The 17,832-nt window shown below is 44.5% G+C and overlaps 1 protein-coding gene and 1 long non-coding RNA gene across 2 annotated transcripts; one reads left to right on the top strand and one right to left on the bottom strand.

Moving 5' to 3' along the window:
• Positions 1-1,127: 1,127 nt before the first annotated feature.
• RGN (regucalcin) lies at positions 1,128-13,724 on the bottom strand. The gene is made up of 7 exons (XM_071746890.1): positions 13,575-13,724; positions 12,761-13,070; positions 9,869-10,051; positions 8,367-8,582; positions 6,686-6,817; positions 2,177-2,331; positions 1,128-1,448 (listed from the first exon to the last, which is right to left on the bottom strand). The coding sequence occupies exons 2-7, from the start codon at positions 12,921-12,923 to the stop codon at positions 1,398-1,400; spliced, it is 900 nt and encodes a 299-aa protein (XP_071602991.1). The 5' UTR covers positions 12,924-13,070; positions 13,575-13,724; the 3' UTR covers positions 1,128-1,397.
• A 1,364-nt stretch (positions 13,725-15,088) lies between these two features.
• LOC139797523 (uncharacterized) lies at positions 15,089-17,739 on the top strand. The gene is made up of 2 exons (XR_011726502.1): positions 15,089-15,479; positions 15,654-17,739. It is a non-coding gene; the product is annotated as an uncharacterized lncRNA (long non-coding RNA).
• Positions 17,740-17,832: the final 93 nt, after the last annotated feature.

Genomic DNA, 17,832 nt, shown 5'->3' with positions numbered 1-17,832 from the left:
AGAACAAGCCTCAGCCTCCTTCTCACACTCATCTTCTGCCCTGAAATGGGCCTTCTTAAACCTCCTTTTTTCCTGCTGTTGAGACATACCCCTGCATGATTTAAAGAAGGAAACCAGTGACTTGCATGTGGCTTGGTTCAAAGCAGCAGGGAGGCCCCGGTGAAGTCCAGGGGCCAGGCAGCTACCAAGTTGCCCACTGCACACTGTGGGAGGCACAGGAGACACAAGCAGACCCAGCAGAGAACCTAACTCTGACAGGCTTGCAGAGATGCACAGGGAAACCACAATGTCCCATTCTTGGAGCTACCTGCAGAGAACATGGACAGGCAGGGGCTCTCTCATTGGGAATCAGTGGTTGATGGTCACACAGCATGATGGGGACAGGGATCTGTTTCACCTGCAGGTGGAGGTGCAAAAGCCTGGAACAGGTAACATGCCAAGGGCAAAATCTGCAGTTTATAAACCAACTAAGCTACATCACAATTCTTTCTGCACACACGGCCCTGAATTTACAGGCAAAAAAGCAATTCAGTGAATAAGTTTCCCATTTACAACAGGTGCATTGAAGAAATTACCCTTTCCTGCACATTTGTAGGAGCAGTGGCCAATTGGGCATGAAGGCTCCTCTTGGACTTTGGCCCAGCAGGAGGTACGTGCAGGTGGTCGTTTCTTGTTAAAAATGGGCAAGAATTACTGATCCTCTCCAAACCAGGCCAAGATCTTCAGAGGATAGACAAAGATAAGAGTCCTTGATCCCAAACATTTGGATTTATATTAAACAAAATGAGCAACATAATGACGTGCACAGGCAACAGATGATGATTGGCTCCAGCCAATTAGAATTAACTTAAGCACAACTGAGGGATTAAAAATGTCATGTAAAATGGAAGCTGCAGAGGCACAGCAATGGGTATTAATATTTCAGTTGTTGAGAACATGATGGGACAAATAAAGTTCCAGTTAAAGGAATGGTAAGACCACAAATGGGTATTTTATGAGGAACTTTGGAAATATGTAAAAGAGAAGGTACAAGTAGTTAAATCAATAAAGTCAATATATCATAACTTGCAAATGAGATGGGAGAATAAACACTAAAGAAAAGATTAAAAAATTATTTATTCATAAAAGAAAGTTACAATATTCAGTAGTTTATTAGGGTGAGAATCATTTTAGCACAACAGAAAAAGAGCCAACATTTGTTTAAAATAATAGAGCTTAAAAAGGGGAAAAAAGATCGGTACTAAAACATTCCATGTATATCAGTAGTTTTTCATCCTTCCCTGATGAGAAATTATGATTGTGTTATGATTCCTAAGCAAAAGATGCTGAACACCAGAACAAGACATTCCGATTAGTGCTGCTTAAGTCCTCTTAGTTCCATTCTGAAGAGTGTAAATTTAACCTGCAAATGGATATGGTGGGATTCCTTTCACCCCTAGCCCTGTTATCTGTTAAAACAGAGAGGAAAAAAAATAAATTAATGCAATACTTCACCAGTATCAGACACATGCTTTTCTTTCACAACTAGACATGCTTTAATTTAGAAAAGGATGGTGTTCTGCAGCTTGACATCCTACTGTATTTTGCACACAACTCATTGCAAGCAGGAACTTCAACTTTTGCTCTTTCTCTAAAGTTCAGAAATCACAGGCCAGAATCCAAAAGCCTCTCCTCAGATACTACTCTGTATTAATTCTGGATTTCACAATATAACTTTCGGTATACAAAGATATGAAGGAGAAGGGCTTTAAAACAAATTCCAAGGTGATATATTTTTAGAGATAACTTAGTTATAACTAACCAGAAAGTAAATAAAAGCAGATGGTTTTATATGCCATTCATTAAGACAAAGCATTGACATAAACATTCCCACAATTAGTGGAAACCTTGAACTGTGTTGGGAGGGAGAGCAGTGGAAAGGTGACAGCACAGAAAACTTGCACTATCAGCACTGCTACAAATTTTAAACCCCAAAATATTTTCAAATCTCTAAATACATTTAACTTTCACGTCTTCCAACAGGAACCAAAAACAAGAACAAGAGCTTAAGATATATGACTGATGTTGTAACAACCTCCCCTCTCCTGCCTCCCACCACTCCAACCAGTTTGCTACCTGAAAAGTACAGGAGGTCAAAAAATGGGCTTCTAAAATGACAGAAGAAAGTATCATTCACCTTGAAAATCCTACCAGCCTGTGGCTGCCGGGAAAGCCACTCCTCATCCATCCCATCGCTGGCAGAAGTCACATACATTTCTGAATAATCCTTTCCTCCAAAGCAGCAGGAAGTTGTCTTGTCAGCAGGAAGTTTCACAGTCTGGAGTCTTTTTCCTGGAGAAAAATAAGCATGCTGTTTCCTGGTTGTCTACTTATGACAATAAATTTAAATAAATTATTGCAGACTACCTGCATGGAGCCAGGTGTTCCACAAAAGCAGGTACCAGGGCAGGGGGAGGTCCCATGCCCAGTTTCACCACACTGATGAGCACCATGATGGGAGAAACCACTTTTGCAAATCGTGTTGTTGACAAAGTACTATTTGACAAGTTTCAGTCCTGATTATCACAAGCAAATCCCACCCCCGATCCCAGCCTGTCCTCTAATTAAATGCTAACATCCACAGTTCAGACCTCTGGACCCAAACTTGTTATTGCAGTCAGTGGAAAATAGGATGCAATTCCTCCCTGAAATAGGTCACATGAATCACACCCTAGACCTGCTGACTTTTCTGCTTTTAACTACAAAGGAAACCAGGAGCGAGCAGACCTCGTGCAGCTCTACGGAGCCATACCTTGTGCTGCATCTCTACAGCCTGCAGTTAAGGAAGATTAATTCCTAGAAGCTTTTCCTGAAATTCCAATAGCCTTTCAAATCAAGCTTGCATAAAATAAGGATCATGGGACCTGTCTCAAGTTCACAAGCAATTAGCACTAGCATATATAATGTTACGCATTAATTAAACCAACAAATAGCTACCATCATAATGACAGGAGTAAACAGATTGCCTCCAGCTTTCACCAGGAGGCTGTCCGAACACCTTACTGCAGATTTTTCTAGAACTCCTTCTAACTCTGGGCAGTGAGTGCTTAAGCCCATCATGCCTATTTCAATTTACCTGCAAATGTTTTTTTCTCTTTCTAGAAATATGCTTAAGCACATAAAACTCCTTACAACATACGTCATTTCCCTGGCTTCCCAAGGGCATGGGTAAAGGGCTTGGTGCCCCTAAGGTGCCCTTAATTTTTTAGCAATGTGTTGAAACAGCAGGCAAGTAACTTGGATGTTGGGAACCCTACAAGGAAAAAGTAGGAAGTTTGGCCCATTTAATAATTATGAGAAGCTTTTGGTCAGCTTTAGAGTGGAGCACCACTTCCTAGGAGATGCTTGTCAAAGCAAGCACCTGGCTTCCTTTTAATGAGCTCTAAAACCTCTCCCTCTCCCAAGAAGCTGTGCCTCAGTCTCTCACAATGCTGCAATAAACCCACAAAAGCACAGACCACACAGCTCCATTGGTACCAAAACACGAAGCAAGGCATAAGCACAGGCTAAAGCAGGAACACATTATTCAGTCACTGGTGCATTCCTGGCTCCATTTTGGCCCACGTAGTTGGGTATGCTGCTCCCCTGAGACAGTCTGGGCTCTGTTTTGGTGTAGGAAGACAGCCTGGCTGTACAAAATAAGCAACAACATGCCACATGGTAGACCTACAGGACATCACTGATCATTTTATTTGCTACTATGGATGTAAATGGCACCTCCAAAATAGAGGACTGAGAGAAAATTGCCTCTCCTTCATTGAAAACCCTGACACTAGGGCTGGATACTTCTAAACTGTCTTTTAATCCCAAACTAAATAAAAGGAAACAGCAAGAGAGCAGTGGTGAAAGGGCCTCTGGCACACAGGGAAGTTTCAGCCCTGTGATATCCCTGATGCTGTATAAGAAGCTTATCTGGCATACACTTCAACCCACAATGGACAAAGTAAAAATCAAAATCCAAGTAAAAAAAAAGTCCTGTCTGTTGCCTGGGAGTGACAAGGACCACCACGAGTCCAACTGGCTCTAGCAACACTTTGTGGTTATGCAGTCAGCTGGCAGGGGAAGGATTCCATGGCTACATGGGCTAAATTGTGGCTTATAAAACGCTCCAGTGGCCACTCTAGAAACCAGCTGACACCAAGTCTGGAAGAAAAGGAGTGAAAAGTGCATTCAAAAGGTAAAAAAATGCACTATAGAAGAGGCATGAGCTCCAGAGATGAAGGAAGAGAACCTCACTGTACTTGCAGAGCAATCTCAGAAGATAATGGCCAGGAAGGTGTTGTTTACAAAGCCCTGTGATCTTCCTGCAACATCTTCCTGAAGATGCAAGAAAACTGTACCTGGATGCTCTGAAATCCACCTGAAGCATTTATCTATGGAATATATTAATTGGGAAGAACTTAAAAATATTTAACTTCCATTTAAAAGACACGAAAGGCATAACACTAGCAGGTCACTAAGTCACCAACAGATATGACAAGATTTGGTACCATACATGTTAGACAGCCCTTTCAAGCCCTTCACAGACCCAGTGGGATCAGTCATCAGAACCTTTCCCTGGAGCACACCCTGAACCTAAAGACATCAGCTATCTAGGCTAAAGAAGCCTAGACCTGAAAACCTGCTTCACCCTGAACTTCAAATATCTTAATTTATAAAAGATGCCAAACAAACAAGTTTCCTTGCCCATCTTCCTTAAGGAAACAGTTTAGGCTTTGGTATCAGTGAAACCAGAAAATCCTTCAGGTGCTTCAGAGGAGCTCTTAATCAGTGGATGAATCTGCAACTGGCTGACAGTCATTCAAGCCACACATAATAGCTGCTGTGAGAGGCTTTCATGGAGTTATCTTCAAATCTGTTTGCGTCATCTCCCTAAAAGAGTTACAATTCTCTCAGAATTCAGCAAAATGAAGATTTTAGATATTACTCTAAAATGACAGCACAGAGAGGGCAGACATGCATGAGATAGCACAAAGAAGGTAGCTTTATTAAACATGGGCACTTAACCTGGAAACCTTCCTACTACTCTTCAGTGCAGGCACTGAGAGTTCTACATGGGAGGGGAGACCTCAGAAAAAGTTCACAGAAATGTGAAAATCTACTGGCAGTTACCATTGAAAACACATTCAGCTCTGAAAGATCCTGAGCTGAGCAGAGTTGAGAGCTGGGGATGCATCAGCGCTATGTACTCTACTTTATTCCTAGTCTTACAGCCTCCCTGTGCATCTGCTTAAGGACACTGTTCCCATTAGCCTTCCCTCCAGAGAACACCTCCAAAAGCCAGGAGGGAAAGGGAAAACAACTGAAAAAAAAGAAGGTGGAGGCTGGGAGGAAAAAGGTAGAAAGGAGGGAACCAGAAAGGAAAAATGGTAGAATCCACTGCTCCAGAAGGCTATTCAGAGGGTGGGCAGAGGTCACTGAGGAGTGCTCTGCCCATCAAAGGATGTGGAACCAGAAACAGGTCCCAGAGCTGCTGGGATTTCCCAGCTGGAGCTTTCTCCTCTTAGGGCTGGGGTGCAGAGTCTGCAGGACAGGAGCTATTCCCACAGGCTTGCAAAACCTTGGATGGGAACAAATCAAAAGGTGAGGGGAAAGGCACAGCCAGAGCCCCAAATAAGAGGTCCCAGGGTTGTCAGCAGGGAGGGTGCAGCCTGACCTGCACACACGTGTGCCTGGGTCTGCTGTGCACTGCAGAGAAGGGATGCTCAAGGGACACTGACACCCCTGAATCTGCACCCCAAGACTTTTTGTTAGGGCCGGACCTGGGTTGAAGAGACTCCATAGGCAACCCAGTGCAGTTTCTCCTACAACACTGCAGTATGCAGACCTGTGCTGTCAAGGATCTGTCAAAATCATACTCTCATTCTCACCCACTGGCCACCTGCAGACAGAGTGAGAGTGGTTCAGTCTCTCTGAGGTGCTCCACAAGTGTCTTTTACGTAGACTAAACCATGCCTGGCAGACCACCAAAGCCCAAATGCAACGAGCAACAGGCTCAGACAATGGGCACACCCAAGATGTTACTGTGGGAATCATAAAATTCTGTGGAATTCATTAAATATTTTTTATTATTTCAATTGCAGAATTTAGACTATAAATAATTTTCGACATTTAAAAAAAATGTTGCTAGCATCAGTTCCACTGTGGGACTTGTATTAACCTCGGTAGGTTGCCCAAAATAATGCACTATGCAGAAAAAAAAAGACCAAAAAATGGCTTAAGATACCTTGGCCATTTCATGGTTTATTCATTTTCTTCCACATAATTTCTCAATGAGGTAAATGCTGTTCTAAAAAGCATTTTGTGTCAAGAAAATGCTGTTCTAAAAGTCTGGAGGATGTCAGAGGACGCTAACTCAAGTAACTCGCTGGTATAATGGTAATTCCCTCAGTAACTTTATCTTTTCCAAAACCACAGAGGCTAGGAACAAAGGAGACTTATTTACAAAGCTAACTTTTGAGAGCAGGGACATACATATAATTGTTTTAAAACAAACAGGGGAAAAAAAAGAACAAAGTAATTTTTTAAAAAAGTGTAGATATACCGTTTCTGTGGGGGAAAAGAATAACCCTCTCATTCGTTGCTTTTCTTTTGTCTTTCTTTTTTTTCAACACAGGATTGCAGTCCACCCTTTTCAAGGACTTACCTGTCTCAGGGTCAAGACGAATCACTCTCCCACCATCATAACAAGCTACCCAGAGTTTGCCTTCTGTATCAATGCACATCCCATCAGGAATGCTTTCCTCTTTTTCCAGCCTGTACACACTCCTACGGTTGCCTGCAGGGTAGCAAAAAAAAAAACACAACAAAACTGAGACAGTTGTTAAAATTTTTATCAGTCCCAGCCCAGCAGAGTTATTCATACTATTCTTTTCAAAAGCCCTGAAGTCCTCAGTTCTTTGATATGAAATTTCTTTGGAAAGAAATAGATTGTGACTGCTGCCCTGTTTGTTTCTCCAGATGGTTGTGTCTCACTGTGAAAGCCTGTAGATCAGTTTCTATCCACTGCGAGTATAATCCTTTTCTCTGGTGTTCTTTTCTAGTGCACCACTCATGCTCCCTACTTACAATATTAAATGAATAACTGCATAAATTAATGTTATGTATATTCAGAGAATTAATTACTTGTTCTAAAGGCACTTTGGATCGTTTCAAGTATGGGCCGCTTCCAGTCAGAGAACTGGAGACTTTCCAAGCAGACTGCTGGAATATGCCAATAATCACTATTCCAACACAAAAGTGACCTTCAGATATATAAACTGAGAGTTTATAAAAACACAGAGTTAGGAAAAGCATCAACTTCAAAGGCATAGAGTCAACCTAAAAACAAACAACCCTATCTGAACTTCTATCCACTGTTATTAAAGAAAATTAAAAGCAACTTTCCAACATTGTTTATTTTATGCTCTGACAACTTCAATGTTTCTCGTATGTAGCAATATTTTTTAATGAGTTTCCTTTGTGCTCCTAGAGACTGGCAGATTGCCCACAGAAAGAGAGCGAGCGAGAGTGGGTGAGATAGAAAGAACCACTCTATTTCCTAAAGAAAAATTAAAATGTAAGCCACAGCAGAGACACATCAGGACAAGATGCTACACCTAAAATGCTTTTAAATGCACAGACTAAATAAACTGAATAAAATAAACTAAATAAAAACTAAATATCAAATTGACTGGGTGCTTTTAAAATGTACTCAAAGGCAAATTATTAGGTCAAGTCACTGGAATTTTTCCTTTGCCCAAGCTTGTAGAAGCCCTTAAGGGGTTGTTTTGTCTTGTTTTGTTTTAAATAAACGAAGGAAGAAGCTTTGAGTTACTGCTTTCCAGTTGTTGCTTAGCTCTGTCTGCAGAATCTTTATTTATGAGCTTGTATTTTAAAAAAGCAAAACAGGGTGAAAAAAATAATTTAGAGAAGCTACCAGAGGTTTTTCACAGGTCTGCAGGCTTTCTGTTACCTTCCCTGTTCTGTCAGCTGCAAGAAATACGCAGGCAAAGGAACCTATTCATACAAGAAACACTCCATCCTTTTCACACAGGAAGATCAGGCAGGCATTGTGCTCAGTAACAGCAGCCCAGATGACTACTCAAACCCTGCCATGCAGTTTTAAATACTTTATACTATTACCCACAGCCTTGGACTTGTTTGAGCTAAGAGCGTATGCAGGCACTGATGGGTGTTAATACGGCTTCTGTTGTTCTGTTCCAAAGAGGTTTATGAAGGACAACTCCCAAAGCTCTTACCACCTCTGTGTAACAACGACCAGAATGGAATGAAACTTTGCCACCCTTTGGCACAAATGACTTATTTCGGAGTGCAACAATTCATACCAATTTTTCCAGTTTGGAGGTCATAATCGAAGGCATCCACTGAGTAGGACAAGCTGTCTATGTAATAGAAGGTTTTGTGATCCAGCGACCAATCCAGCCCATTGGAGATGTCCACCTGATCAAAGTGCTTCACTATTGAGAGGTCAGAGAAGAGAGTGTACAGAGAGCCCTGGTGTCTTTCCAGCACACCAGGTCGAGTTTCCTCAGCCATTGTACCTGGGCAGAGCCAAAGGAGAGAATACAGTTTCAGAGGGCATGAATGGGCTCTTCTCCAGGTTTGGTGGCAGCCCCTCACTACGATGATGACCACGCTGCCAACACAGAAAGGAGCAGTGCAGGGGCTTTGGATATTTGGGGAAGAAACTGAGCTAAAAGTAAAAGAGAAGGTAGATTTCAAAAGTGTTTGCTTTTAGCAGATGACAAAACAGAGCCTTTGGCTTTTTTTGTTGAACTGTGGCAGAAACTGTGCGCAGCGTGATCTTCATATCATATTATTCAGTCATACAAATACTAAGAAAGGTGTGGTCAGCATTTAACTTCCCACAAATTTTAATGTCTTGTACAGCAGAGAGAATGGAAAAAAATTTCCTCTTCCCTCAGAATGAAAGCATTATTATGTAAAGCCTTTTCAAAAACAAATCTCATCATTGTGGCTCAAAGCTGGCAGCTGAGAGGCTGGGTAAAAGCAAATTAAGGTAAGCCCGGGGACCCAACTACAGGGCAGATGAGCAGAATGGCATTTGAAAAACTGAGAGATCATGGGATGGCTGAGGCTGGAGGGCACTTCAGGAGATCATCAAGGCCCAGCCTCTGCTCAGAGCAGGGTCGGTCAATGCAGGTTGCTCAGGGCAGTGTTGCACCTTGAGTATCCCCATGGATGGAGCCTCCACAGCCTCTCTGCGTGGCCTATTCCACTCAGTAATGGAGTTTCTTTACATTAAAAAAAAAAAATCCCAAATTTCAGGTGATGCCAATTGCCTCTGGTCCTGTCACTGGGCACCACTGAGCAGAGCCCGGCTTCCTTGTCTTTACTTCCCCTCCCTCAAGTAATTATACACACAGGTAGGATCCATCTCTCCTGAGCCTTCTCTTCTGCAGGCTGGACAGTCCCATAGTTTTTTAGAAACGCCATCTATAAATTGTGATTTATGAAAAATCAAATATCATAAACTTCTCACTGGCAAAGTATTTTCTATTGGCACTGTGCCAGCATTCAAAACAAGCATGCCAACAGGGAGAAGAAAAGGCCAGTTTCTTAAACTAGGCAGGCTCTGAATAATGGGCCTCTTTTTTAAAAAAAATAGCCCTGATTAGATGGTGTCCAGGTGATACAAACAGATTTGTAAATGCGATTAAACTCTGCTTGAAGACAATGACAACCACAACAAAAATCCCCACCATTTAACTATGAATGAACCCCCTGCTGCATCTACAACTGCTCACTGCATGTTATCACCAAAGCCAAACACAGCAGCAGAAAGAAGGACCTGCCAGCAGCATACCTGCAAAATACCTCCCCGCAGGATCTACTTTCCCATCATTGAATCGGGTGTTTGGTTTATCCTTGTCGATTTCAGTAATGGTGGTTACCTGCTGCTCTTTCCATTTCAAACCAGCAAACCTGGTTCCCAGGGTGATGACATAATCCCCGGATTTTCGGAGAGCTATGGAGCTCACAGGACCATCTAGACACAGGGTGAAATGGTGAGAGGGTGAGAGGTATGGAAACAACTTTCTCTTTTTTAAGACATTTATGACCCAGCTATGTGATACCACAGGCAAGAGAAACAAACTTACTTTTCTACCAACAGAACTGATGTTTAAATACATAGAAATAGATCCTTTCATGCTAAGAGGGCATATTTAATGCATACAGAAAGTGGTTATGAAGAAAATCGTAACCTCTGGGTCGCAGAAATTCAGGGAACTTGAGTACTACACCACCACTCCCAACAGCAATAGTCATTATTATCAGTACCTGGCTCTGCTAGGTGCTTAAAAAAAGAAACACAGATATTAAAAGGGCGAGAGATGCAGGCACAAATATCTTTTATAACAGGCTACTGTGTGCATTTCCCCTTCCCCAGGGGAAAAACCGATTGCAACTAGGAGCATCTATGTTTACTTGGCCCAGCTCCTGCATGGTCATTCAGTCCTAACTCCTGGAGACAGAGTTATTTCAGCTCTGGGACACTCAAGCTGGGCAGGAGAGCCACCCCTCTGCACCATGCTTGGCTATGCAGTTCAAACATGCCTCCAGCAGCACTAAAAACACACCAAGGAGCAACAAGAGTTAAAGCGAAACTAAAAACAAGTAAATACTCCAAGGTTTGTTTACACTCATTCGAGTGATTATGCTATAAAACCTCAGTGGCAGGTTTTAATCTGTAATAACTAAATAATGAAAAAAAACCCAAACCAACAACCAAACAGAGAAATTACTGTGAAGATAACTCATCTGTAAAAGCCAGGCACAATATAAGAAATAATAGGGCTAAACAGGGCAACGAAACCTGGGATAGGCATGACGTTGGAATACACATGGGACTAAGCACTGACTTTCTAATTTAAAAATAAAAGATTTCTTGTACATATAGCTTTGCAGAGACATCATTAGGTAATAGTTCCACGAACACTTAGAGCCACCACCAGCCAGCACTGCTGCCGAGAGGAGCTGCTCCCTCCCAGCTGCTGGCACCTGGCTCAGGACCCTCCTTCCCTACACAGCCCTGGCAGTGGTACCACCACGCAAGAAACCCAAATGGTCTCTACACACCTGATTGCAAGCTCAACTCAATGAATTCTTTCATTTTTCACCTAGAGGTGTGTGACCCCACTGCTGAGGCTGCTGGTGGGTCTGGGCTCACCTACACTGGGCAACTTGGGTGCAACCTCAAGTCACTCTTCCAACTCTGGCAGCTCCCAGGGCCCCCTCCCACCCAGGAGGGCTCAGAGTCTGTATACCCCCTGCCTGCCTGTCCCTGGAGGTGGCCCCCAGGTGCCCTCCACAGCCACTAGAAAGTTCCCAGACCATGCTGACAAAGCACCCCAGGGGCAAAGGGGTGTACCAGGCTAGCAAGAGGGACAGAGTCACCCTACTGCACAAATACAGCCCAAGTGAGTGCATCAACCCTTGCACTTGGCTCAGTCTGCAACCCCCCCTCCCACACCCTTCCCAAGGGCTTTGTTAAGCAGTATCCACAGGAATAGATTTATTAGCAATACCATTTTATGTTAAACAAAAAACTGACCATAAGGTCTATTCCCCTCACCCCCAGGCAGAGTTATGTATGTAGTGGCATTTTCCCTGTGGAGCTGAAAAGGGCATTTGAAGTTGCAGCTAAGTGTGGGGTGATTGTAATTCTCTATAAGCTTCAGTAATGAGTAATTTCTCTTGGTTCCTGCTTGGGACATCAATCTACTGTTTTAACCACATGGCACTCTAGCTGTCTGGGCTTTTTTTTTTTCGGGGGGGTGTCTTTCAATCATGGTATTCCCAAAGGCACAGCCATTAATTATAACTATGCTATTACTAAACAGAAAAACGGAACCACACCAATAACAACTGAAACAAACAAACAAAACCCCAACAAAACAAACAAACAAACAAATTAATCAAAACCAAAAACCAACACAACCCCTTCTATATCTCCAGAAAGGCTACAGGTAAAAGATTACACCTTTGAGAGTAGGTCCAACTCAGGGAGGAAGCACTGAGAAGCATGAAAGCTCAGGGAAGGTAGGAGGAAGTAAGTTTGGGAAGCAATGTTCCCAAAATTAGTATCAGGCATTTTTAAAACTGGTAACCACAGTAACTGAAGGTTCAACAAAACCCAGATCAATTTACTGTGAACAATGTTAGAGGTTAGGCAAAAGGAAGTGTTTTCCCTCAAGTACTATGGAACATGAGGAAGTAATAAATCCGCATACAAACTATGTAAGGAGCTGGTTTTAGACACGAAAATATCTACATTATCACATCCAAATCATTCAGATCAGTAACAAAATTCCCACAGAGATCCATATCAGGGAAGGAGTCTTGGTGAGCCTTACCTCTGGGATAAAGAGGCAATAAAAAAAGACCACGTTGTGAACCATTTACAGGAAAGAGAAGTGGATATAATGTAATCTCATAGCACAAAAACGTAAGAAAAGGTCTCAGGACTAAGTCAGGTCAGTCACTCTGCTTAGTTTCTGCAGGCAACACAAGCCTCAGTGTCCTCTTCAGCCTAGCAAGGTCAAGTTCTAGGGAGATACCTCCTTGCACCAAATGAGCACCATCCAGCATCACCTACTGGAGTCCTGCACGCGTTGAGCAGGGACAAAGCCTCAAGCCTCAAGCCAAAACACACAACTCTTACGTTCAGTTTAGGGTTTTTTGAGCCTTTCCTTACCCACAGGGATGGCCTGCACTTGCTTGGTGACCGAGCTCCAGCGGCACACCTTCCGACCCGTGATGTCCACAAAGAGCAGGGCGCTCTCCTTCTCGTCCCAGACGGGTGACTCCCCGATCCTGCAGCCATCCTTGGTCACACACTCGATCTTGATGGATGACATGCCTGGAGAGCGAACCGTGCCGCTTTACGCTTTACTCTCGAAGACCAAGAGCGGGTAACGCCAACCCCCGGGGATGAGCGCGTAAGATGAGCGCGTTTGTGGATGCGGCCGGCTCAGACGCGGCTTTCCCTCCAGAGGGGTTTTTACCTGTTCGGAACACCGAGCAACAGAGTTCATCGGGGCTGCTCGGGCCGATCGCCTGCTTCCTGCAGGCCACCGGCTCTCACACGTCCAACAACGCCTCTGTGTGTTCGGCGTCCTCCCCCGCCCAAACACGGCCTGCGCGGAGCGGCCTGACCGAGCCCGGCCCGGGGACGGGAAGGAGCCCGAGCCCGGACGGGCACCCCGCCAGTGGGTGCGCAGCCCAGCCCGCCGTCACATTAAAAAAAAAAAAAAATTATTTATTTATATAAAATAAATAAGGGAAAGGGGAAAAAGATATTTAAAAATGCAGGGGTGCCGACGGGCGCTGATCCCGGGAGGGAAAGCCCCCGCCCCCCCACGCCGAGGCGCAACTCCCGCGGCGGCAGAGCTGCCGTGCGTGGGACGTTCTAATTTAACACATGTATCTTTATAATAAACACACACGCATATATATGCATACATACGTATGTAAAAGAGTACTACTAACAATAAACCCCACGCACTTACCTGTTCCCAGCAGCGCAGCCAGAGGTCCCGGCCCGCCGCCGCTCTTATAGCGCGGAGGGGAGAGGGTAGGCGGCCACGCACCGCGGGGGTAACGGGCCGGCGGGGCCGCGGGTGCCCTCCCCAGGGACGGGTCCCTTTCCCCGCCCCGTCCTGCCCCGCGGGGAGGGAGGAGGACGGCCATCCCACCCTCCCGAACACGGGTAGCTTCTGCATGGGGGGTTTCAGAGGCTAGGGACGGCTGCTCGGCTCCCCCCTCCCGGCGGGAAAGAAGAGGGAGAAGCGATTTCCCTCCGCCATGGCCAGGTTTCTCCGCTCCCCCAAGAGGCTGGTTTCCAAAGGCCTGGGTTCTGCTCGCCTCTCCCTCTGGCAGGCTCCCGTTTCCCGCTGGCGCTTGGAGCGGCCCCGCGCTTCCCGGGTGACGGCGCAGCCCCGCGCATCAGCGATGGCGCAGCACCCGATGGGGTCTTATCGGGCATCCCCCCACAGCTCCTGCTATAGCTTATCTCTTAGCGTACACCTTCCTGCCGGAGATTGTCTCAAGTATTTCTACGCGGTTATTTTTATTTATTCATATAGCGGGTGCTCATTCATTCATTCGGTCACATTTTTTTTTTTCTTTTCGTGGTGTGTTTGGTTAAGTTCTTGGGCTACAGACATCATTATCAACACGTGTTTCATTCAGGCTTCCCTCAGTGGACTACTAATGTGATACTTCTTGCCTTACTGTCACCTTACCTGAGCTGCTAGGCTTTTATTTTAAAGGCTTGCACAGCATTACCTAAGCATTAATTTTCTCTTTTCCCCCCGACCGTCGTTTCATACAACAAACAGCAGGATTCCACCTTGCTGAGGCAAACAAGTTATTAGTGACTTGGCTACACAGAAAGCAAATACCCAGAAAAAAAAAATTAAAAAAGCAAGCCAGTTTTATTTCTTTCGTACATTTTACAAGGAAAGAAGATCCAGGCGTTTAAAATTTGAAAATATACAAAAAACTGAGAATTTGTTAGTGTAATAATTGTCATAATTGTCGCTTTTCCCAAAGCTCAGCCGCGTTTGCTGCTCTCCCACTGCCCTCACACACCAGGAGGCTGCTTGGGATCTGTGGCCAAGAAAACAATTGATTGCATCCAGCAGCAGGAGACGCTGCCACGCTCAGCCCACCTCGCCAGTCTCTGCTCCTTGCTGACTTAGGCTTTTGCCAGCATGGTTTGGAGGCATCAAAACAAGCTGTGCGTTGGCACACACCTTGGGAGAAAATTAACAGTTTCCACGAGCACCGGGTTACAACACAAACTCTGTTCCTCTTCCAAAGTGCAGCATATTCTGAACTTAGATCTCTAGTCACATGGGGTAGTACTTCTGCTTTGTCTCTCCTGTAATGGCTAATCCAGGCTTGCTGAAAGATAAAGCAGGAAAAACTTAATGGGGGGTTGCCCTCACAAAGGGCATTTACTGAGGTCTTCTCCCACTACAAATTCACCAGGGGATAGTGCAGTGAAGGTCACTGCTGCCGTGTGTGTTCCTCATTGGGAACCTCTCACTGTTTTATTGCAGCCATAATGCCTACTCCAAATCTGAGTGATAGGGAGCACATGCCACATGTCCGTGACTTCCAGAGGAGTTGGCACCTCTGTGAGATGGCTGGTAGCCCAGCATTCTTTCCACGTGATAAGGTGCTGGGGAAACTTATTATCACAACCATGATGATCATAAGGAGTAGACCTCCCGTGGCACGGGAGGTACTGTAAGGTGAAGTCACAAGCCCTCACCCTACCTGGAAGGTTCCCTGAGCCTGCCACAAGCCATTACCCTTCCCGCCAGTCAGGAAGTGCTTGGCAGCTCTGGAGAATGGCCCAGTGTGCCAAAGAGCTGGAAAAATCCCCTCTCTCCTAAGGACTGCAGGTAAGAAGGGATGCTGAATCACACTTCAGGGACTGCAAATAAATTGAGTTGGTTCCTGGAAGGCTAAAATTATTGGTTTGGTTTTATGTTTTTCTTTCTTTGTTTGTTTGTTTTAATGAGCCTGAGCTGGCCATTTCTTCATCCTTAGAACAATCTTCATCTTTTTTCTTTCAGTTTAGTCTCCTTGGTTTACCTCTATGTCCTTGCTCCTCCCCACTTGAAGGTGCTCACCTGTGACTTTAACCAAAAGGTGGGAGGTCTGTGGTTCTTCTCCATGCCTGGAACAAAGTGCAAATGCTCTACACCCTACCTTAGAGCTGCCTCTGAGAGCTGCACATGTCAGGCCTCCTTTGCAGGTCGAGAAGGTGCAGCCAAGAGGAGAACACAACTGTGCCAAGGGCTGAAGCTGAACTACCCAACACCTTCCTAACCTCAGTATAAGTCTGCCCTGCTGTTACATCCATTAGAATAACCACAGTCAGCATGTGGAAATTTACCTAACTAGCAGTTAATAATGCAATTTAGGGAGAATGACCCCAAAACAAACCAAAAAACACCCGAGGAAGAGCAGAGGTAGAAATTTAAGATCAGTTACTGCAATTAGTTGGCTGGAAAGCAAGTGAAGTATCATTTTTAGAATTGACCTGCAAGTCTGGATCAAGATTTTATTTGCTTTGAAAGCAGCAAGTAGGTCCAGGAGAGATTACACAGCTGAGTAGTGTCCACTGTTTACAGTTTTGGATGATCACAGTCGTGTATTTTAATCGACAGTTCAGGTATTTGCCAAAGTACACCAATTCCTTGCGTTGCAAACATCTCCTTGGGAGAAGGCAGCATGAGAGCCTTTAACAGCAGACTTGTGCAGATTGATTAATTTGTGGTACACCAGGTCTAACATCCTTTGGTGTACTGGAAGTGACTGCAGAACGGATTAGGAATCTCAAATGGGGACTCTTTTCTATAAAGGATTGCACTAAATTACCTTTAAGTCATACTGAAACATTTAGCTTTAAAACTCCAGTGTCTCCCACAGAACTCACAATAGTATCCTCAGCCTATTACAATTTACTCTGCAGGCTTCTTCCAGCCTCATTTCTTACATACTGTTGACAATATCATGAAAAAGCACCTCACACATAAGAACATATATAAGCAGCCATGTTATGTGACCCTTCCTGGTGCCACCATGCTCTTCAGTCTTTCACAAACACCCCGCACACCATCAACTCATGCACCTCCAACTTCTTAGCCATGGGGGCACCTTGCAAGTGCTGGTTCCCTCACAAACTCTGGGCCTTTCCATCCCTCTCCTTTGAGCTCCAAGCAGCCAGGGAACAAGGCACTTCAGAGAGGGCAATCGTTCTTCAGTGGAGCTTGGCCAAGATATCTTTCATTAATGCCTTTACTCTTCTGCTCTTTGGACCCCACGTGATCCGGATCTGCATTTTGCCTGCTTCAGGATAAGATTAAAAAAAAAAAAAAAAAAAAAAAAGCATTGATACATTGTAAGACAGGTGCAAAATTATAGCCACAAAGGAGGCTGTTTGAGGGAGCCAGGAGTTCAGGGAAAGGCAGCATCTCTCATTCAAGCAGCCGATTTAGCAACAGAGCTTTCTTTCAGTGTTTGCAGCTTTCAGACACACAAGCCCTTCTCAGACCCAAATCAGAAGCAAACTTCAAATTAGCTGCAGGTTTGGGGTGACTGCTCCAAGCTTAATTCAGAACATCCAACCAGACAACTGGAGAGGAGTCTGTTTTCTGCAAGAGCCGTGCTAACAAGTGTAAGCTACGACTTGCTTATAGATATTCTGCATCACCTGGCTCATCCAGCTTTTGGCCTCTGTGTTTCCTTAAGCAAAGAGAAGCGGGAAGAAAAACATGAGAAGGCAGAGAGTGAAGCAATGCCCTTACGCCATTTTAAAGGAGATAACAGAACAATGAGAACAGCCATCAGTTTTGAAGAAGGGCAAGTACTTTGGTCAGGAGCCATTCAAACAGATGCAAATGAAGCTTAAAATTCGAATGATGCCAGCACAGGGGTTCCCAAACTACTCAGCACCACCCTGCTGAGATGGAACTAGAAAGGAATGCAACCAGACACCATGGTTTGTGGTGAAGTGGTTGGGCTAGTTCTAGTTTTTCCCTCAGATACATTTCGTTCCCTCACTAGGGCTGGCACTTCCAAAGGTATAACCTGAGTCATTTTCCCAAATGGCACATAACATGTTTTCTTTTTATGGGTACTACCCCAATGGACTCCTTGTGGCTGCTGAGAAAGTAAGTGGAGTGGTGTATCTTGATGTCAGTCACAAGCTCAAGGGCTTTCACATGACCAGATTTCTTGAAAGCATCT

The sequence above is a fragment of the Heliangelus exortis genome, chromosome 1, assembly GCF_036169615.1.
Source record: "Heliangelus exortis chromosome 1, bHelExo1.hap1, whole genome shotgun sequence".
NCBI lineage: Eukaryota > Metazoa > Chordata > Aves > Apodiformes > Trochilidae > Heliangelus > Heliangelus exortis.
This window is presented reverse-complemented; position numbering and strand designations above follow the sequence as displayed.

Excerpts from the sequence above, each read along its gene's own strand:
- RGN (XM_071746890.1), bottom strand. The coding sequence starts at position 12,923 with ATGTCATCCATCAAGATCGAGTGTGTGACCAAGGATGGCTGCAGGATC. Across the intron at positions 10,052-12,760 it reads AGTGCAGGCCATCCCTGTGG|ATGGTCCTGTGAGCTCCATA; the intron begins GTAAGGAAAGGC and ends CCCTGTGTCTAG. Across the intron at positions 2,332-6,685 it reads TCGTCTTGACCCTGAGACAG|GAAAAAGACTCCAGACTGTG; the intron begins GTAAGTCCTTGA and ends ATTTTTCTCCAG.